The 23438-nt window shown below is 37.2% G+C and overlaps 1 protein-coding gene across 5 annotated transcripts in view; it reads left to right on the forward strand.

The window, feature by feature from the left end:
• The window catches only part of LOC127654637 (tensin-1-like), a 345068-nt gene that overhangs the window by 133232 nt on the left and 188398 nt on the right, over positions 1-23438 (forward strand). For all 5 annotated transcript variants that reach the window (XM_052141859.1, XM_052141861.1, XM_052141862.1 and 2 more), the window contains exons 2-3: positions 4426-4540; positions 18549-18586. In XM_052141859.1, the coding sequence (XP_051997819.1) occupies positions 4426-4540; positions 18549-18586 (153 nt within the window). The remainder of the gene's footprint in view (positions 1-4425; positions 4541-18548; positions 18587-23438) is intronic.

Raw genomic sequence — 23438 nt, forward strand, 5'->3', positions numbered from 1 at the left:
TAGAGATTAATGAAAGTGACATGAGAAATGCATGTAACATGAATGCACTTGATGTGGGCTCTCACGTAGCCTAAAGTTTTGTTTCTTTGGCTTGGACCTGATGCACAAAGAACAGGATTAAAATGACGGACGTCAGTACTGAACTATAGACCTATGTGAATATGAATAGATCATCTGGTTACAATTCTAGGCACTGTGCAATTGTAGCCTTCCCCTGAATAAATTCAATAACTGAAATAAATAAATAAAAGTGTGTGTATAAATATAAATAAATAAAATCATTAGTGTTTGATGAATTACTGCTGATATTATGGGCTGAAAATGTTCACAAACATCTCTTTTAAATATTAACTTTTATTACTTTTTAATACTTTTATTTGTGGTAATAGCACAATCTAAAATTGCGGCAGTTTTTCATGAATATTTATATTCATATTTATATTATTTTCAAGAATATTTTGTAGTAATCAATATTATGCCTCTAATTCTGTTTATTGAGCTTACTTTTATAATGGCATTTTTGGGTGAACTATACATATAATAGTTCATTTAATTCCTTTAAAAGAGGGGTATTGTTACTTATGATCACTAGATCCTCTAAGACCTAAATGTAGGAGAGAATATATTATCATTTGTTACTGTTATTGCTTTATCACAAACCGAGCAAACGCAAACACTCAACAACAGGTGATGGTTTGCAATCTCTATAGTAGCTGTATCTGTAGATTATGATGGTATCATCCTATCTGCGCCTTGCAGCATTTTTTAAAGAACCGCAGAGCTCAGACATTGGGCTGCTGCCTGGCGTAATGATTGTTCCTGGTTAATTAGATTAGGCAAATCACATTAAGTTGGTGCCGAGGCGTGTCCTGATGGAGGAATGGAAAGGAGACCGTGTCATTGCTGGCACATAGCCATCAATGTCACACTGTCCCATGCAGATCCATTCCTGTGAATTCTGCAGATAAGCACTCATTGTTCAGTCTGTCCATAGTGATTGTGTGTTGAGAGAAGGCTGCATCAATCAAACTCTCAAGCAGGATTGCAGCTTGGATTGCATCGTGTATTAGACATAATATAGACTGGTTTAAATGTTGAATATTTCCCATATTGGCTGCTGATTGGTCAATACAGTGTTCCAGACTTGCCTAAAGACTTGACACAGTAATGGCTTTCATGTGAAACACCTGGTCACCTTGCTATCTTGTATATCACTGTGCAGCACCCATAGAGGAGATCTCTTATCCTACATGTCAGGGACTATATCTTCTAGCGGAAGGATCAGAGTAAATAAAATCCTGTGCCAAACTCACTCCATTGGTTGAGGCATTGTTCCTGCAAAGTTTTCGGGCTAAGCCAGTGCTTTAATTGGGTTAACAGCAAAGTCTAAAGGGTACAATGCAAATGCTCAATATAACATTGCTGAGCAAATACCTAAGAGTAAGTGATGTCACAGGTTAAATTACCACAAATATCTGTCATCGGGCATGTGAGCAGAGCTGAATACAAAATAAAGAATGCAATCAGCCGCTCATTATCAACAAATGAGTTTGTTTTACTTCTTTACCTCCGTTTTGTTCACATATCTGCTGATCAACATACAAACATTACAAACACTCTGGAAAAATGAAAGAAGTTCAGAGATCATTATGGAAATAATGGAAATGGAAAATGGAATGGAAAATAAAAACCAGGAGGGCTTTAAGAGGAGCACAGTCGATCAGACTCTTTCATGTCCTAATAAGCAGTTCCAGCTTCAGGGCTCAACAGTAAGATGTTTTTAGCAACAAAACGTTTAGAGATGCACCGATCCCATACTTATCTTTTAAAATGATCAGGTATTTCTCTCAAAATAAAAGCCATACTATTGTATAATAAAATGGTAATAGTCATTATAACACTGCACTATAATAATAGTAATAATAGTAAAAATAATTGTTGTTGTTGTTGTAGATATTATTACTACTACTACTACTAATAATAATAACAATTATAATAGTCTAGTTGTTTTTCTATTTTCTCTATTTTATAATTAAATGTAAAGTTAGAGGTTTGTGTTTGTGTTAAGTTATGTAGATTTTTAAACTGATTAAGAAAAAAACCCCACATATTTATATCGGATTGGTATCAGCCAATACCAAGAGTTTGGGTCTAGGTTTAGGTTTACAGAAAAAGCAATAATACAAGAATTGTGTTTAATCAAAATAACTGGAAATTACACAGCTATAATTGAACTCCATGGCAGGCCATACAATTTCCATAAATTCCTGCCCAGTAGGTGGCGATATGCATGAAGAATGCAAATCGCCAAAAAGAATAAGAATGTGAAAGTGAAAGTGGAGACTTATAGTAAAAATAGGTCTTAAATATGAATCTGTTTCTCAAAAACACCTGTTATATCGGCTCTGAAGATATTAATTTAACCACTGGAGTCTCATGGATTGCTTTTAGGCTGCTTTTATGTGCATTTTGGAGCTTCACAACCTTGGTACACATTGCTTGCACTGTGAGAACCTACAGAGCTGATTTTATTTTTTTTTATATTTGCCTGCGTTCACATTTTCGAGCGGGTGTGCAAAACTAAATGTTGTGCCCCATGTATCTGTCAAGTGAGGGGAGGGGAGTGTAATCCATTAGAAGCGTTGTGCTGGGGGGGAGGGGGTGATGTTGGTGCTGATTGCACCAACTTTAGTAGAGCCGCTGGCGCCTCCCCTTTATATGGCGCCCCTATGCATTGCATACCTTGGATATATGGTTTTTGCGCCTCTGTGTTCAGCAGAAGAAAGTTAAACACATCTGGGATGGCATTAGGGTGTATAAATTATGATAGAAATTTTACTTTTGGGTAAATAATCCCTTTAAAACAGTGTTCAATACGTCATAGAAAAAGTTTGCAAGGCAAATACAAATTTTTGTAAAAATGCTGCACTGGCCCAATAAGTCAAGTGACAGTACAGTCTGGCCCAAATGTCTCTCCATGGCCCTGGGCCTTTTTTTTTTTTTGTTGAGTCCTATGCTTACATAACACACCTGCTGCAGCCCAAATCCTGTCCACACCGTTCTTGTTTTTGGATGGCCTCTTTCTCCCCTCTCGGCTCCTACTGAGGGTGAAGGACTCATTCCAACCTTCAAGTGCAGCTGCACCATTTCCAAAAAAGGTTCTCTGTTTCACTGGCAATGATCTATGTTTCACTTTAGAGACAAAAAGAACAAGTCCTTGGCAATTTCAACATTTTGTTTTTCTTTAGTTAAGCTCCTCCTCTTGTGCATACACACACTCATGGAAGATTAGAAACATATTACTTAAAAGGAGATTTTTTACGTTTTGTTCTTCAACATAAATTACACCAAGTCATACTTTAAGCATGATTTTTAAAACAGCTGTTTTCTAAGAAGGCAAGTCTGATTCGTCGCAAAATGTTTGTAATTTTTGGGATCTGAACTCCAATCTCTGGTCACCTGTTAAAGGAATAGTTCACCAAAAAATGAAAATTCTCTCATCATTTACTTACCCTCATGCCATCCCAGATGTGTATGACTTTCTTGCTTCTGCAGGACATAAACAAATATATTTAGAACAAAATCTCAGCTCTGTAGGTCCGTACAATGCATGGTAACCAAAACTTTGAAGCTCCAAAATGCACATGATGGTAGCCAGGGCTGGATTGGTAAACTTCCCGGTGTGCCGACGCACTTTGGGGCCGTTCAGGGGCAGACTGGCCATCGGGAGAACCGAGCCAGCCGTGAAATGGGCCGAATGCAGAATGGGCCACAAAAGGCACTGTGAAATGCCGAAGGGGGCAGCGATATGCAGAAAAGGACAACGAAACCACCCCTCACCCCCCACTCAACAACTTTTGGGACAGTTTCTATGGAAAATCCCAGGCCCATGTCATATCCCAGTATACCCCTGATGGTAGCATAAAAGTAATACACAAGACTTTAGTGATTTAATATACTTCCTAGCACCATCTAGCACTCTGCACATGCGTCATGCACTAGGAAGTGTGATCAAGCTTTAACTCATAATCGTACTTAGAGACTGCAAACATTTTGTTTTGTTCTCACCTAAAACCGATTCTTGCTTTTGAAGAGTCTTATGCATTAATTTTATGCTGCCTTTATGTGCTTTTTGGAGCTTTAAAGTTTTGGTCACCATTCACTTGCATTGAATGGACCTTTGGAATTTTTTTTTATCATAACATATATATATATATATATATATTGGTTTAACCCATACATCGACATGTTAAGAGTCTATGTAAGAAATCTAGAAGAGTAGTGAAAAGAGAGAACAGCAAGATTTTTTTATAGAACATTTGTTTTAGCTGTAATGTGCAGCCCTATTTTATTTGTAATTTTTTTCATTTAACAAGCATCCTTAAAGTTTCTCAGAAATAATCCTTGTGTCCTTTTCCTCTGCAGCCTGAAGAGTTTGAAGCCGTCCATTCCCACACCTTCCGACTCAAGACATTCAAGAAGGGCAAGCACTGCGGCGTGTGCAAGCAGACTGTAAACAATGAGGGACTCATCTGCAGAGGTCAGTCCAGGGGAGGATGGGGTGGGAGGGGGTGTGGTTGTCTTCCAGTAAGGACATCTGCCTGTCTGATGAGTTCTAATGGGGAAAGGTCAAGATGAACTGCTGGAGAGCAGAGTGCAGAAGTAACAGATGCTGCCAGTGTCCAGTCACTCAGTTCCTCTAATGAAATGTAATCATTAACCTGATTAGCTACTGAGGGAGAGTGTGGCATTATATGAAGGGCTATTAAAGCAGTTGGGGACCAGATAGCAGACTTTTGTCTTCTGGCATAAAGTCTGGTCCACTTTGAAGTTTATTTTAGCCAAGAAACACCCATATAGACCAACATGAAAGCACCCAACCACAGATTGTTTTGGTTTTATATGCCATTTAGGGCAGAGTTTATTTGAAGTAATTCATATTAAAATTAGGGCTGTCAACAGGGCTGAGAAACTATATTCAAACTTTTCACTGAAATGTTACCATTATTTTCCAGGATGGGGGGATCTACAAGACATCTGATTTTTAAAACTATGTTGTCTCCTCTGTCCACAAGAGGGCGCTACAAATCAGCATAAACCAATCAGCACCTTGTTGTATAGATGGTTTATTGCAAAGAACATCTGGCTGTTAACAAATGTTTGTAAAATGATGTCAAAAGATGTAGCCAGTTTATATTCTCAAATATTACATAAAAGAATAAAAAAGAAAAGAAACGCTTCAATTGTGGTTCTATTTAAACTTATCGGTGCACAGTAGTCTATACCGGTGCCATAGTACTACCACCTACCTCAAACTTCATAATATCGGCAGTACCAACGTGTTTTTCATTAAATACAGCTGTATGTTTATACCTAATGCTTATGCAGTGAGACGCTAATTAGAGAACAAGACATATAGTAGTCTAGACATAACCGCCAAAGACCTCCACCTATGAGGGGCGTTCAATCAGAAAGGCTTTTTCTATGCAAGCATCCACTTGATGGACGTTTTTGACCGGTGCGTCATGTCTCACAGTTTTTTTCACTGTCTGGTGCCGTAACAGTGTGTTTTTTTTAAGCGCTGTGTCAATTGAAAAGGAAATTCAACTTTTAAAACACGTGTCGAAACACCCGCGCTCTGTTTTTATTCATTGCACTGCCCCTATTTTAGCCAATTCTTGGCACACATCCAAAATTGTAATGCTCATTTAAACATTTTAATTTTGGATGTGTACATTTTTATCTTAAATTTGACAAATATTCAGATTTTAATTTGACAGCCTTACCTGCAATACCACAACAGACTGGCAAGGAAAAACTAGAAAATTCTTGCACAGCGAAGAAATAAGTGGAAATGTGTATACAATCAGAATTGTTGCCCATCCAAATGTAATAATAACTTGTAATAAACTACTAATAACTGTAATAGCTAGTGATTATGTCACAGACATAACTCAGAAAACAAAGCATAATATTAAGTTCTGCTTGTATATATCAAGTTAATTTGCTACTTAGTGCCTCAAACAAAACTTTGAGTATCTATTTATGATTTGATGCCACTAATCTGCTAAACCTTAGCAAATACAGTGAGTTTGTTCTTCCACAAAAGCATTGTAGACTTCGGGAAATTGGTTCAAATATCTGGGCTGTTATGTGAAAGATTGTAGGTTCAAGCTATAGTCAATTCTAGACCCTGTAAATAAATCGAACTCTCTCCGCACTCTGAAAGGAGCTGCATTGTGGAAGTGGCGCATGGAGAATATACAATTACTCAGTAACACATTGGTCAGCCATAAAAATCCATACATATCTAAAATGTCCCATCATCATGTGTAAGTATTAACCTTGAGTACTGTCTATATAGTTGATTGTTGTATGTTTGTGTTCATAGTGTTCGTATACATCTCAAGTTGGTGTCATTATACTTAGAGCTATAGGCATTTAACCCTTTGATCGTAAAGATCCTGGGTAATGATTTCCATTCAAGACAGATCTGTCATTGTCTCATGTCCCTTTTGAATGTGTCCCATCTGAGTGTCATTGAGTTAGGTCCGGTTAAGACTATTAGCTGATTGTGTGAACTGTCTTAAAGAGCTGCTTTCTCTTTTCGGTGTACCTCACCACAAAAAGCGGTGAGGCCCCCATACTGAAATGATTGCTAAAGGCAAAAATAGAGAGGTTTATGTTCCACTTTGTGGCTGGATTGTTCATACTGTTATCATTTACTCTCACTCATGCCAATGCAAACTCGTATACTTTTCAAAGTATAATTAATTTGACTGTGCGCACATACACAGGTGGTTGACGCTTGTGTGCTCCGACTGCTATGAGAGACTGGACTGTTTCTCTTCAGGAGTTTAGATTAATATGTCTTTATTTTCTTTAAGACTCGGGTTATATGGGTTTAGAACAACATTAGGCTGAGTAAATTATGAGATTTTCATTTTGGGGTGATCTGTCCCTTTAATTACAAACGTCTAATTTTTGCCTAATACTATCTAATAACAACAGTCTATCTGCTTTCACCCTGAGTTTATGAACGGTTAATTTGGATTGACTGGCTTCAAGTGCTCTCGTAAACTGTTAGTTTCTTTGAATTTGCCTTCTCATGAACAGATATACAGTATATGAATTATGTCAGTGTAAAGTTTGTTTGAAAGGACCCATACCTGCACTTAAATCTTTAGAAAGATAAGCATCCTGCCACGACGGTCATAAAATGAAGCACAGTGTAGTTTTACCACAGGCAGCTGTGACTCGTCTAATGGTAAATAAAGCATGCAGTCTGCAGGTCTGATCACATCAGAGCACTCGTCATGAAAACAGCCTTGAATGAGGAGGTCAGTATAATCTGATCTGCAAAATGAATATGGGTTGTTGTCATTTTTACAGCTTGAAGTAATTGCAGACGTGTATTAAGGGTTTAAAGACTCTGGCTGTGTAGTATTGCTTGTCTATTTGAGTGAGAGAGGAAAAAAAGGGTTAAAAATAACTTAAGATTAATCAACAGTATAATTGTGGCATAATGTTGTTAACCACCTAAATTAATTTCAACTTGTCTCTCCTTTTGGTTAAAATAGGTTACAGTGAGGCACTTACAATGGAAGTGAATGGGGACATTTTTCGGGAGGGTTTAAAGGCAGAAATGTGAAGCTTGTAATTTTATAAAAGCACTTCCATTAATTCTTTTGTTAAAACTACTAGTTTGAATAATCATTTGTGGTAGTCAACATTATGTCACAAATGCTGTCGCTTGAGCTTCTCTTGTATTGAACCCGAACAATTCGTTGAACTCCATCTTTAGCAGATATAGTGTAGCAAAGGCGAAACAAGACATCTTGAGACTCCGAAGCACGGCCTGCATTCAATAAAGTGACAGAACATGCAGTACGTCCCCCTGCAGAGCCCCCCTGGCCTGTAACATGAGCTCATCTGATTATTTTCATTCCTGTGAGAGTGAAAGCAGTGTGCCTGACTCTGGCATGAGTCATTGTTGTTTCTCGTTTGCTTTTCAATGCCATCAATAGATCTGGCATGATCTGTCGATGCTTTGCACCAGTATAAACACCTCAGGCACAGCACTAAGGTGACCCCGAGAAATGAAACGGGGGATGTGTGCGTAAAAATAGCGTTTTCTGTGGTTTCATTAGAATTCCATCCCTGCCTTTGGACACTGAGATTGTTTTCCTTTTACAGACAAAATGCAAAATCTCCTCTGATCACCCTCAGGGGGAAGAATGAAACACAGGCAGCTTTTGAAGAGAATTATGGTGTGCTGGATTTGTGCGAGTGTGTGCACACGTGGCGAACACATGCAAGTGGATACCACACACACACACACACACACACACACTCTTCAACAAAGTTGAAGCCGGTTTACTCAAAGGAGGAAGTAAACATACACCCTTTAAAGCTGAAGTGTGTTATTTAAATTGCCAAAAATACTGTTTACAAAGTTTCATTGGCTATGTTTGTAATGGTATACTAACATTATACTGCTGAAATTGTAAAAGTAGTTAGTAGAAGTAGACCGATATATCGGTTTTATCGATTAAACGGTGCTGATATATATATATATATATATATATATATATATATATAAATACAAATATTCAGATAATTAAAATGCATTACGTTCTTGTGGTAGAAGAGTTAATCATTGATAAGACAATACAAAAGCGGCTTTTGAATACAATGCATTGTTTACTACCTTATTATTGATCATAAGTCAATCATTTGCACACAGTTCACAGCAATCCATTACACAAGTGAATTTTTTCAGTCAGTTCGAGATTTATTATGAGGGCTTGTTTAAGGACCCGTCAATGTACACCTGCGTCAGACATGCTTGTGTAGCGTTTCGGGTGCGTTGCGTCATAAACATAAAATGTTTAGGTCACAGTTTCAAGTTAAATATAGTTTAATTTTTAATTTTATAGTTTTAGAACCCATCTTGAGATCCCTTAGTTCGAATTTGCGCTCCATCAAGTGTTTTGAATGCAAGAACATAACATGTTTGTGTTGCTCTGTCTGCTGAAGGGTTGTTTTCTTCACTGTATAAACTGTGCATTGCCACACAGCTGAAGTTTCAATTACTGCCCTCTGGAGTAAACAGGTGGTACTACAAGCTTACATTTCTCAGGAATCTTCCTTATTACAATCCGTGGGCATTGCGATTAAGTGCAATATCTGAACTTTAATAAAGCTATAACGCATTAAATATAACTGCATTTAAGAGCAGTTTCCTTTAAAGAGCTCCGGCCCCGCTTATTTCACAACGAGAGTGCTTCTGTATTTACTTGTTTGGTATTTTTGCATTATAGTTCCCTCATACTTTGCGATCTACTTCACCTGAAGCTGTTTGGAGTGCTTCTGAACTGATCTGTGTAATTCTTCCTCTCCTCAGTCTTGCGCGAGCTGCAGTGCTGTTCTCACGTGTCATCATTAGAGTTTAATGTGATCTCGTTACGTTAAATTAGATTAGACTATTCGACAAATAAAATTTTTGTTGACAATTTTTTATTGTCGACTAATCGTTTCAGCCCTGATAATGGCCAGTATTCAGTAAGTAATAAGGTAGTATTCCATTCCAGACTCTCCCGCTGTCTGAAATTGGTCTAATAAACAGGTATTCCTGCCCCAAACCCATGCCATTGGTTGAACCAGTGCTATTTCTGCTCCGATGAACAGATTGCAATTTAATTTGGTGCTGCTTGTGGCATAGAAATGACACAATTCACTTTTAAGTCCATCATGTACTCTTTACTCTTTCTCATCCATCCATTCCCTTTGTGATTCATGTATACACACACACACACACACACACATTACATAACCCATCACCATAGCTTATTAGGGCTTCCTGAGGCATTGCATTAGTGAAATGAGATACAGTAAGCAGTTTGATGAAGACGACCATTCATTTCTCCCTGCTGATAAACGAGTCTAACATCATTACTTTAATCAGCTAAAGCTCTCAGTCTTAGCAGCCCTTCGTTTTAGTACTGTAGCAAACACACCCAGGATGTCATTTAGCCTATTTACATATTTTACATTACTCAGAATATCAACTATCACCTTGTCGATGTGACACTGGAAGTCTTCTTTATCTGTGTTTGAAACAGAAGGCAGCGACATTGTTGCCTAGCTGCCAGTTTAGTTGAGACATTTCAGACTGATTCGTGAGTCTTTTTGACTGATTAATTAAATAGAGTCATTAGAGTCATTTGTTAGTGTGTGTGTGTGTGTGTGTGTGTGTGTGTGAGCGTGTATTTATCACTTTGTGGGGACCAAATGTCCCCATAAGGATAGTAAAACACGAAATTTTTGACCTTGTGGGGACATTTTGTCGGTCCCCATGAGGAAAACAGCTTATAAATCATACTAAATTATGTTTTTTGAAAATGTAAAAATGCATAAAGTTTTCTGTGAGGGTTAGGTTTAGGGGTAGGGTTAGGTTTAGGGGATAGAATATAAAGTTTGTACAGTATAAAAACCATTATGTCTATGGAAAGTCCCCATAAAACATGGAAACACAACATGTGTGTGTGTGTGTGTGTGTGTGTGTGTGTGTGTGTATGTGTATGTGTATGTGTGTGCAGATTAATGCAGCCAAGCGTTAAGAAAATCATTCAGTTCATTTTAGTACATTATAACAGTACTTTCAAGGCACCATTATGTCACGTCTGATGTAGATCTACAACAGTATACTCTATCTAGAACAGTTGATCTAGAACAAATGGATCTTTAGTTAGCTTTAGTGTAAATATTTAATGTAAACTGCATTCAAAATAAATTGAATCATTAGTTCAAATAAAGAACAATACATTTATACACTAAAATTAATTACAATCAGTTTCAATTTGTATTCTTTCAACCAACCTCTGAACAGTATGCACAGTAGTTTGAACATCATAGGCAGAAAAAGATACATAAGTAGACATGTCGTGATGCAAAAATTAAATTGCCTTGATGCCTTGAAGCAGCAGTTTTCAGTCATTATTTAGAATTTCTATTAGACATTAAAATGCCCTTAATATCGTCTGAGGTGAAACACATCAGTGAGACACTGCCACCCTCTGGTGATTTGAAGAGTGTTTGGCCTGATGTTCAAATTTCTGTCTAAATATATCAAGTTTTGCCACTAGGAGACAGTGCAAGAATAGACATTATGAGCCTTCGCTTTGAGCAATGTCATAATCAGGATTTTGCTTTGCAGGATAGAGTCCACCAACCACAACACAGTCTGAAACCAGGGTTTTAGGCTGCAAATGAAATTTCACACACTCTGAAAACTAACCATGCTATTAATTTCTTAAGACATCTCTTATTATGTTACATAAGCACCATTGTGATTCACTGTTACGTGTGTCAAATTTAACAGCTGTTTCAACAAATATAGCTGTGATTTATCCTGTGTTCACAGACTTTTAGAAAGCCTATTGATTCAATATTGCAGTGAAGTTAGACTTGGAAAAGCTTGCAATCCAGACCAGATGAGCATCTGAAGGCATTGTGGGAAATTTTCCACACAGGATATTAAAGCTTTACAGCCACACAGGGGGGTTGGATTCTAAGTTAACACCTGCAATCACACTTAAAAGAAGAAACGGTATTCTGAATTGATAGAGTGAGGTCAGAGGTTGAAATAATTTGTAGCAGTTAAATGGATTGCATAATGTACAATTATTCCTCACTCACAGATTTACAAACAGACACAAATCACAGCAATAATAAGCTTCTTAATCATGTCACAAACATTTTACTTTCCTTTTTTATGTGTGGGTGGGTGTGCTAGCTTAGAGCTTTTTCAGGGACAAAATATATAGTTATATTTACTAAATCTGTTAACGCCTGTCTGTGGAGTTAAGGTTAAAATTCAGTAAAAAATTCAGTTTTTTTTTTTTTTTTTTGTTAAGGTTAAAGGCCAAGATTAAAAATGATTCCTAATTAAAGTAAAAAAAAATGTTTTTGTTTTGTTTTAATAAATTTTTTGTTTTGTTAAAGTCAAGGTTAAAAAGATTCCAAAGTATAGTAAATAATGATTTGTTTTTCATTTTGTTTTGTTTTTTGTTAAGGTTAAAGGTCAAGTTTAAAAATAATTTCTAATTAAAGGAAATAATGTTTTTGTGTGTGTGTGTGTTGTTTTGTTAAGGTTAAAGGTCAAAGTTAAAATTATTCCAAAGTAAAGTAAATAATTATTTGTTTTTCATTTTGTTTAGTTTGGTTTAATTTTTTTGTTTTGTTAAGGTTAAAGGTCAAGGTTAAAAAATATTTCTAATTAAAGAAAATAATGTTTTGTTTAGTTTTTTCTTTTATATTTGTTTTGTTTTGTTAGGGTTAAAGGTCAAAATTAAAATTATTCTAAAGTAAAGTAAATAATGATTTGTTTTTCATTTAATTTAGTTTGGTTTTATTAAATTTTTTTGTTAAGGTTAAAGGTCAAGGTTAAAAATAATTTTTAATTAAAATACAAAATGTTTTAGTTTTTTGCTTTTTCATTTGTAGCTAAGGACGAAGAGTGTATGTTAGCTATTCATTATACACAACTGGAAAAATAATTATTAAATAAAGCAAACAGTTTTGTAACGTAATTTAATGGAAAGGAGGAGGCGAGAACCGGCTGGTCAATATAAATAATAGTTTTAATGATAAACTTAAAAAGACTCAAACAGGCACGACGGACATGTCCGTAAACGATCTCTCTCTCTCACACACAATCCTCCGCATTCGGCCTTTATCCCTCTCGGAGGCTTGATTAGCCTGATTAGGGACTAGAATAAGGTAGAATCACGACCCAGCCCGGCTCCGCCCTCTGCCCTGCCACAACTTTTTTTAATTTAAAAAAAGGAAAATAAAAAAATAGTTTAGGATTAATGTAAGTCAGTAGTATTCATCATTATCTTAAAATTGTCCCCAGAAGTGTGTGTGTTTGTGTGTGTGTGTGTTTTGGCAGTACAGAATCATGTCCAGTGCAGAGAAACAGCACACAGTAAATATTTCCCCTACAGGAATATCCAGTTGCCTTGCTATGACAGTGTACTGTTGGATGCTTTGTGGTTTCTGGAATGATGAATGGAAGTACAGTATACTTGATGATGAGTAATAGTGGACAGCATCTTCATGAAATATTTAATCACAAGATTGTATGTATGTGTAATTTTATACCATCATAAATGTATCACAATATAGTTATTTTAGCTAGAAGCCGAATTGAAAAATGGTTTATATACACAAATAACCTATTTCTTCATGATATCTTCCCATAGCAGGCAAACACGGGCACTGTTATGTACTGCCCAACACATTTCTGTGCACCCGAGCATTGTGTTCTTTTAGGATGTAGGTTGAGAGAGTAGCAGACTGCCATATTGGGTGTGAAACTGCATTCTGTGGAGTGCACGTGGGTTTGCCTTGTTTGGAAGTCAGATCGTTGGTGTATAAACACTGGTGAGCTGAAGAGAGGCAGGGAGTGAGGGGTTGAAGGGTGTGTGAAAGAGATGTAGGGAGAAAAAGAGGATTAGAGAAGCAGGGGAACTGCTTAATATCTGACACAGGGCCTTAAGAATGTTCCGAACGAGAGAGGAGGAGGAACACGTTTGGCATTTCCCATGCCGGCCTTTTTTAACTAGCAGCATTCCCAGAGGGCTGGGCCGTGCCGGGTTACAGAGACACAATCACAGAGCCGGACCATGGATTTCCTCTAAAACAAGCATGCAGGACTGCACTCTAAACTGTGAAATAGACACACACTCTTAGAGGACTTGAACAGGCCTATAGCCATTTTCTGAAAAACAGAGTGCTTCCCTTTAGAGTTACATCAGCCAATTAAACAATTATCTGCACTATTTGACATCGACCGATCGTTTATAAACAGTCAATGATCAGGTCAGATTATTTTCTATCAAAAGGAGGCTGAAAACCACATCAAACAATTATCCTACAACTCATGCTCTCTGTGAAAGAAATGTCTCCTTTGTGGAGTTGCAATTTGTAAGCTTTCAAGAGGTGGAACTACAATTACAGCACACAGCAAGGAATATGAGGGATAAAGCAGAGGGTGTTTAAACTGAAAAGGGACACACTTTATTTAGAATGCAGATCATGTGAGTTCAGAGCGTTCCAAAAATTAAGAAATCTTAAGACACTGTGCATTTTGGCACACTAGGACAGAGAGATATGACAGAAAATGCAACGGTAGAGAGTTTGCTATACAGTTTATGCCATGGTAGATATACGGTATTTGCATGACTATCAGTGTGCATGACTGATTTAAGTTAAATGTGAGAGTGACCAAAAAACATGTATTTTTTTTTATGTGAAAATACATTTGGGACATGTCCCAAAGGGATGTTAATCTCAACACAAAGCTATTAGTTGTTTCTAGATGCTAAATAACATTGGAAAATTAATATAGAATGTGCAGTCACAGTCACATGCTATTTCACAGTGACTTTGAATGTGGCATAAATGTGTGTAGACTTTCTGTCTGTCCAAAAAGAGTAAATATAGATAATTTAATTTTGCTTATGGTTATCTGAATTACATGCTGCTTAGAGAATCAGTAACTGCTGTACTAAGTTGTTCCTTTTTCTTTTTTTTGGAAACCTTAACCTATTGATACGCACCCCCTTTTTGAGCACAAACCATGAAAATGACATATCTAAACTTAAATGGTTGTATTTACTGAACCCTTAGGAGTATGGACACAGTTGTAGTATCTTTTGAAAGACGACATTGGGCTTTATTTCCCAAGTTTCAAAATTCATATATGTTGTTATTTTTTAAAGTTAGAGAAGCTGAAGTTTATAGTAATGGAATTATTTTGTGCTGAACATGGTTTTATAATCTAAAAAAGCAATAATAAAAGTTTCAAGACAACCCAGAAATACAATGTTCTCAAAGCCACGGTCTTAATAAATTATGTTTCAAATTTGAACATGAACTATCTAAAAATGAGGTCCTGCAAGCTTTTTTTCTCTGTAAAATCACTGGAAGTTTACAGAGTAAAATTAAGGCTCTGCCTTTCAAGACGACACTAAATCTGACTGCACTGCTTGGCTATTATGAATAAAACTACGCCCCATTGCTGACCATTTAAATAAAGAATAACAAAAAATAAAATAAATAGCTAAATAAACATAAGTAGTACTGTTTAGTATCAGTCAAATATTGACTATTGTAATACTGCCTGTAAATTAGGGGCAGGTTGTAAAATAAGAAGCATTTACTTCTGCCGAGAGATAAACAGCGGCACCGTATTCTGCTATACAAGTTCAGGGGAAACATTCAATGGTGGAACACCAGACTTTTAAATATTACATTTTGTAAATGCAATGACTGGAATTGTTCGGTTGAAGGGGTGCGAATCCTGTACTAAAGAATACTTGTTTGTTGAATACATGCTTACACATTAGCTTCCACTCAGCTAAAAAGCAATTAAAGTTGCTATGTGGTTAGCTAGTTAGCGTTAAGCTCATTGTCATGGAGAGTAAAAGATGGACGTTGTTTATTTACTTTCCAGCATTGCGTCTCACCAACTAGGTAACAACGTAGTAGACACAATCCACCACCGCACCGTTGTCTGCTGAGCTACAAAAAGATGCTCTGATGTTTACCTTTCAATCTGCAACATTACTGACCGCACTGACAAACTATAGCTGGCTAACATAAGAAAGAAATGTGATAAACATGAGTGACATGGTTGTCAGGTACAGGGTTAACGTTATATTGAAAATGGAAAATTATGGGGTAATTGTTTATTAACGTTCCAGTATGTATTTCACAAACTTGTTTGCAATTTACCGTGAAGTCACCGCTTAACCCCACACCGCTTATCTCCGCCCTGTCTGCAGAACCACCGTCAGCTCAGCTCTGTAAACAATAGTGTTGGAGCGTGCTCTGCTGCACATACTACATTATGGCACCAAATTTAAATCACCCCAAGGATTGTTTTCTGTATTATATGCTCTTCTAAAAAAAAAAAATAGTATCTGCGATAAATCGGTCGGGCACTGCTGTTGCCATTGTTTTATAACATAAACAATAAGTCATAGAGGTTTTTAGAGAAAGATACTACCCTTGCCCATGGTAAAAATTACTTCAGTTCATGGCCTCAAGTGGTTTATTGCTTTATTTGACTACAGGTATTAATGCATTTTTTAAATCTTGTTGTTATGAATATGCTGTACCAGTTGAAATACAGGAAAATTGTAGCTGAAAATGCCATGCTTATAATGATGATAACTCATGGAAATCACCATTATCTGAGGTTTGAACCTAAAACTTTTGCATAACCTGTCTAGATCATTAACCAAGCCACACCAGAAGTAAACAGTCATCAGTTCTCCAAACTGTCTCACATCCGACACACTCCCAAACAGGAGGATCAGATGCTAATGAAAATATCCTACAAAGCCAAGAACTATGCAGATCAGAAGCCAAAATACAGTTTTCCCTTTCCACCACTCCCAAAGGCATGGGAATGTTACCCTTTTGAGAGGTTCACTACTTTTTTCAAAATCTAAACCAAGAATTTAAAAATAAACACTACAAATATTACGCATGCACGAAAATATGTGAACCAAGACAGGAAAAGGGAGATATTACATAAGATACAGTCTATTCCAGAATAAGCACATCTTTTTTTGAAATTCTGGATTTTCCCAAACTCCTTTAGATTCATGCTCTTATAAAGGGGTCATGACATAAGGAATGACATTTTCCTTGGTCTTTTGACATATAAGTGGTCACTGTACTATAAAAACATACTGTAAGTTTCAGAACTCAAAACTTCCCCCTCACCAAGCTGACAAAACGACTCACTGTCTATTTACTCCATATTGTCACACTGTGGTAACATTTGCATCTGACGGCCGCCTCCATAACAACACATCAACACCTTTATCTCGTCATGTCCCTTCTGTAGCCTGCCCAGCAGCGGTGAGCAGTGAATTGGCAAGAAGAGAGCAGGTCAGTCAAGAGCAGAGAGCCATAGTCATACCATTGGGTGTTTACTGGCAAGTCTTAAAGGAGAAGTGGCACCAAACCCATGTGTTTCTGCCCAAAAAAAAAAAAAAAGAAATCATGACATGACATGACCCCTTTAAAGGTATCGCCTGAGACTAGATTTATAAGTCTAAGTATGACTTTCCTGTCAGGTGTTTTCCAGCAATGGACCAGAGAGAGAGAGAGAGAGAGAGAGAGAGAGAGGGAGAGTGCTACAATTTGTTCTGCCTTCAGAGGAGTTTGAGAGGATATTGGGTGTGGCTTTGGCAGCATTTCATCACTTTGGTGACTAAAATTCCCTCTGTGTGTATAGGCCCTCTGTTGTTGAGACTCCACCCCCTCAGTGGAATGGCATTTCATACATAGGGAACAGAGCGAGCACTGTGTAAGAGTAGGGATATGTGTTTGTTCAAGTGTGTTGTACCTGCATGAGCAGGAATATGGATCGGAATGGGGGTTGAATAGGACACAGAAACTTTGAGAATCTATAGCAATATTTGCACAGGATTAGTTTTCTAAACAAGGGTTAAGTTGCAATTAGAGAACATATGTCATGCACTGATTCAGATGAGATGGGGATGTTTGTAGATAATAGGTGTCTGTATTCTGAATATGGGTGTTAACTGAAGGTCACGTTACCTTTTTTACATTTTTAATATTTTAATACATATATAATTTATTTATTTTTGTAATTTTATTTTATGTCATATTATTGTATTTTAAAACTTTTATTTTGGAAATGTTTTATTTTTAATATTTTATAATTATGTATTTTTTATTTTTTTCAAAATGTTTAGTTTTTTTCACATCAGATGAAATGCAATAACAGACACTCCTAACCGGACAAAATTAGATTTCTCATGAGTACGCATGAGTTCGCCGAAAAACAGTCGGTAATTTGTTCCATGTCTTTTACCAAGATCTCCATGGGACAATTTTGATATGGTTCAATAAGATTAATCACAAAAGATACACAAATTTCTATCACTCTTTTGTCTGATAAATTGTAACAGTCGAGAATGTTCAATATACCAGAATATTTATTCCAAAGACGTGCAGAATTGACATTTTCTGCCAGTTTTCTAAAAGCACTGGTGATCTGCGTCTCTTTCCAGAAATGATCTTGTTTGATGCTGCCTTTTGGAGATTTTTCTGATTTTTCAATTTTTGTCAACTGGAAATTTCTGTAGCTAGACAGTTTTCTGTGTAATAACAGGAAACGGACATCTGTGCTCATCAAGCCATTTTATCGGCTATTTAAAGATAAGTTTACAAACCTTCACAAGCAGTGAGAAAGGATCTGAGAGCAGATACACAGTGCATGGTGTGGATGGTACTGTGCAACATCAAGTCTCTAATGGCGAATATTATTTGACGCAGCACAGCGTTAAAACATTTTGCTGTGTAGAATGAGCCCTGCATGTTAAAAGCACCCATTTCTTCTGGATTAGTAATTGTTGAAAAGGTTTGTGAATTGTAAAATCGAATTTATGAAATGTGTAGACTTGAAATGTGATGGCTTGTTTTTTTGTCCTTTGCAGTTTGCCGGTTAGCCTGCCACAGGAAGTGTGAGGTTAAGGTAAGGTGCATGTATTATTCGTCATGTTAGTCACTAACATGTGTCCTAATCAGGCATAATGTGATACGTTTCCAATGACAAGTAATTTGTCTGTCCACACTAAACTTGAAAATGTTGCACGATGCAATCATGGCCAATCAAAACAGTGTCTATTTTACTGTTATGAGGAGTGGGATTTTGGACCAGTTATTTCGCAGGTGGACACAACATGTTATGTCTGTAAAATTGTTATTGTTGTCTTTGACTTTCAACTTTCTAGCACAAAGTTCTTTTTATTTTGTGACTTCAAAACAACCCGACTGCGTGTACTGATCTGGTTACTTTCATCAAATCTACCATCATATTTCTCTCTGGTAGCCAAACAAATCTTATCACAGAGACCTTTTTTTGCCTTGATTGCGTGAACAAGCCCATTTTTTGGGGGGGTGGGGCGTGGATTTGGCATGCTCTAAAAAATTCTGCATGCTGCCACAGTTCATGTTTGGCTTGGCCAACTCTTGCCTTGTTCTAGATTTCTCTCCCTAAAATTAAGGCCCTCTACTTCTCTTGTGGGTTGCTTGCATGATTGCGCTGTTTTGAAGTTGGGTTTGAAAAAAGGAGAACAAGAGCATTTGAAAATGGTTGGGGTTATTTCTAGGTTTAAGAAGCAAGAATTTGGGGGCTTTTTGTAAGAAATGGATGAATGCAGAGGTTCTGATCCAAAACCGCTAAAACAGTTAGCAATAGCGCAACAAATAGAATGGAATGCATGTTTTTCAGATGTGTTTTTAAAAGTTGAAGTTAAGTAGAATTTACCTTAACATGGCGTCTGAAAAATGTGGCGCTCCTGCGTGGAACGCTGAATAAGAAGCAGCAAGATGTGGTGCAGCACTCATAGAAATCTATCTAGTGAATGTTTACATGGAAAAACAATTGCAGAAACAGTGCAGATGGACACAACATCGCGTTCGGTGTGAAAAGCCCCAAAGCCGCATCCTAACTGAAATAGAACCATATTATGGACAGATTTTTTGCGTTGTATGTAGGCAGCAGCTCATTCAAATAGCTTGAAGTGCACAAGAGAGAAGTTGAAGTATGTAATATCTGCGCCACCAAACGGAATGCAAATAATTGTTGTTTTCAAAACAGAATATGCCACCATCTGCAGTTTGTCAAACAAAGACCCGCCCTCAACTCATGCCATTGGTTGAGTAACATTGTCGGGGCAGGTCTAAGCGGGTCTCGCAGAACCAATAGTGCACTTTTCATAGTGTAAGAGAAACACAGGCTGTGTCTCGTTTCGAAGGCTGCATGCTAGGTAGGACACGTCCTTTGAAGACTGCATTATAGGCTACAGAGTGTACTCCTTTAAACAAGCCTCGTTTAAATGAGATGGTCTTCGTAGGACAAACGGAAACGGAATATAACATGATTGCCATGACAGCAAGCCACTCTTTAACAAGTGGGAGCCTTTTGAGTGAGAAGGGAACCAAGTCCCTTTAGAAGGGAATGCATGAGGTACATTTTAGGAGAGTGTGGCAGGGCGGAGGGCAGGGCCGGGTTGTGATCCTACACACCCGGACCCGTATTAGGCTAATTATGCCTCTGTGAGGGTTAAAGGTCGACTTCAGGGGATCGTGCGGGAGAGAGAGATTGTTTACGGACATGTCCGTAATTCTCTCTCTCTCGAACCATCATCACCGGCCGCCTTTATCCCTCGCGCGTCCCATCAGGCCGATTGGGGACCGGGCGCGCGATATTCCGCCCCGGCCCCGCCCCCCTCCGCTCCACAGAGAGTTATAATGATGTAAAGAGAAAAGAATTAGATTTTACATTGTACTTTTAGTCTAATAATTTATTTTAATTATATATTAATATAATTATACATATTATGTACTCTGCACCCATCTACTGAGTTACTTCAACTTGGGAATTAACATTCCTTGTGTTTGAACATCATGTTTATGGGCATTTCCGTTGAAGCAAAGAATTGTGGGTTGTGAGTGCCCACAAAGGATACACCACATGCATCTTCCAAATTCCTGTGAAAGAAGGTCACATTCGAAGGCTGCATTCGAAGTGTCCTACTCGCTTTTCTGAAACGAGACAGCATCGATGACGTATGCGGCCGACAAATGCGACCTCTGGAGGACGCAACCTTACAAACGAGACACAGCCACAGTGTTTACAGTTTTCGAGAAAACGTACCTATGAATGGCTTACTATTAGTTGTCTCTGCATATTAAGCTGGGATAGAAGAAAGTATTTTAACACAGAAAAGTTACATACTTCAGCTTTAATAATGAATTTTAATGCAATACATTGTGTCCTTATATTTCCACCTCTGTAATGGATACATACAGGCTAACCAAAAGAAGGTATCTTAGAAGGCGGCATAATTACTATCATGCTGTCTGTCTTTTTTTAATAGCCTTTGCATCGGAAGTGCATCTATTATGCCTTAAAATGTTTCCAATGAAGGAAACTCACTAGGTTTTGGAATATAGCCACTGGTTATTCTACCCCAGGATCCCCATATGGCAGCTATTATTGTGTACACTATGTTGATGGTGGTGTGTATGCACAAGTGTTTATGTTGGGCAGTGAGCCCTACCTAATGCTTTGCCAGTCTTCGCACCCACAGGAAATTCCAGAGGTGTGAATGGGGTACTTGTATTTTAGAGGCCTGTTGAGTTTGCTTACCAGATCAGTGCAAACGTTCCTGCACAAACATCCCTGTGTGTCATTGAACATCATTTTCGATGATTCATTAAATACATGTAAATTATTAAAAGCTTGTAGATTGGTAAACTAAAGTTTTAAAGTAGTTAGAATGTGTTTTCTTTGCATGCGCACCACAGACATTAGCTTGTCCCCTTGGTCCCAGTAATACTTGTGGTTTTGTACTCTATACTGACACCCATCGTCCTGGATACTGGAAGTTTGTTTATTAAATGCTTCCACCTTACACCAAAGATGTTTGTCTGTCATCTGTTTTGTTACTTTTAGTTTGTGTTTTTCTCTATCTCATACTACACACATTTGCTTCATGACTTCCTCTTGTTTGGACGTTTTATCTTTTCACTTGCACTCATTCTGTTTGAACTGTCTGTTGGATCACAATCCTGCTGATACCATCACTCAGGACTATACTGTTGACTTTGGCTCCGTTATTGTCTGTAGTAAGTATATTGTGTTTGTTGTTATATTGTTTGGTTTGCTTGTTTTGTTTACATGTACTTTTATGATTGAGTATTGTCTGAAAGCGCTACTGTATATAAAGTAAGCATGTTATTATTATTAGCATTATTAGTGGTAATAGTAATGTCATGAGCTGTCAACATGGAAGCGCCCATGAGGAGGCGACCTGCTCTATATAAAATGAAATCGCTTTTATTAGGTTTCTATTATGACTTGAGTCTTCATCTCATGTTAATGTACATCATTTTCAACATATTTATAAAAAATACTATTTAGTTCTTTATGTGTAAAATGTTGTAATAAGCAAAAACGTACTTAGTGTACCTTAAAGATCATCAAGGAAGAAACAAATAAGAGACAGGGCTTTTTGTTTGATGAATTGCGTCTGATTTGGGAGGACAGCAGTGACACTCTGAAGCTGTCTTGTTTAAACAGCGATTAAGACCGAAGAGACTAGAACTGTTTAGAGATGTGTCATCAATTCCCTCGCCAAACTTGCAGGAATTTCCACCCTCATTCCCAAGAATGCCTGCAGTTTGTTTTTTGCCATTAGACATAAGATGAAAACGACGTCTTTTAAACGTTTATGAAATAAACTACTTTACATTTAATGTGAAATGCTGTTTTTTCCATTTTACTTCCATAATCTTACTTATTTCTTCTAGAAGTGATTGGATTGTGAAAAGTGAGCATGACATACTAGAATAGAGCCAGGTGGTTATAACGAAGGGGTTAAACAAAAGTAAGAGTAATTTCAGAGGTGGAGCAAGCTATTGCATTTATATAAAATATTACAGATAAAATCATTTAAAATAATGAGAGCTGTCAGTCGATTACAAATTTTAATCGTGATTAATCGCATCATTTTTCAAAGTTAATCACGAATAGTCACAGATTTCCAAAGTGCTTGAATTTGACTCAATACATACTTCTTATCCCATCAAAATGCACTCATTTCCTTCTTAGGAAAGAAATCAAAACAATATGTAAAAATAATGTTTTATTAACATTTTCCAAACAAAGCCTTCCACAGTATAACGATAGAAATGGCCTAAAATACCAGCAATTCTAGTAACATTAAACAGTTCCCAAAGTCTAAGAAGGAGTTTGACTCATTAAAAGAACTAGTCCCCATCAGTTGAGTGTTCATTGCATTAGGCATTAAATATCTTAAACACTTATCCTCCACAATGTCAAGAGACTTTTGCTATCTGCTTTGCTACAGCAATCATGAAGTTGCATTCACAATTTTCATCAGGGCATCAGCATCAAGTGCCAGTTTGAACTGCATATGGCAATTGCTTACAAACATCATTCTGCATTTTCGTGGTAGATAAGACTTGACGTGCTTCTGTGGTAATTAAAGTGCCCCGATAAATGCGCTAATCACGATTAAGAAAAAATTACGCATTAAACATTTTTTATTAATTGCATACATTAAAGTGTTAACTTTGACCGCTCTAGAAATAACATGCAGTACACTTGTGATTTGTATACAAACCAGGAACATGCTTTAGAAAAGTATGTAGGATCAATTTTGGTTTAAGCAATTCCTTACCTTCACAGATTGATTAATGTATATATACTGTAAATCCAACCAATTCATATAATTCAAGCCTTTGTCATAACTCAGATCTCCCATTCCACATTTAGAGAAGACTTGCACATGGCC

This window comes from Xyrauchen texanus, chromosome 14 (genome assembly GCF_025860055.1).
Source record: "Xyrauchen texanus isolate HMW12.3.18 chromosome 14, RBS_HiC_50CHRs, whole genome shotgun sequence".
NCBI classification, from domain to species: domain Eukaryota; kingdom Metazoa; phylum Chordata; class Actinopteri; order Cypriniformes; family Catostomidae; genus Xyrauchen; species Xyrauchen texanus.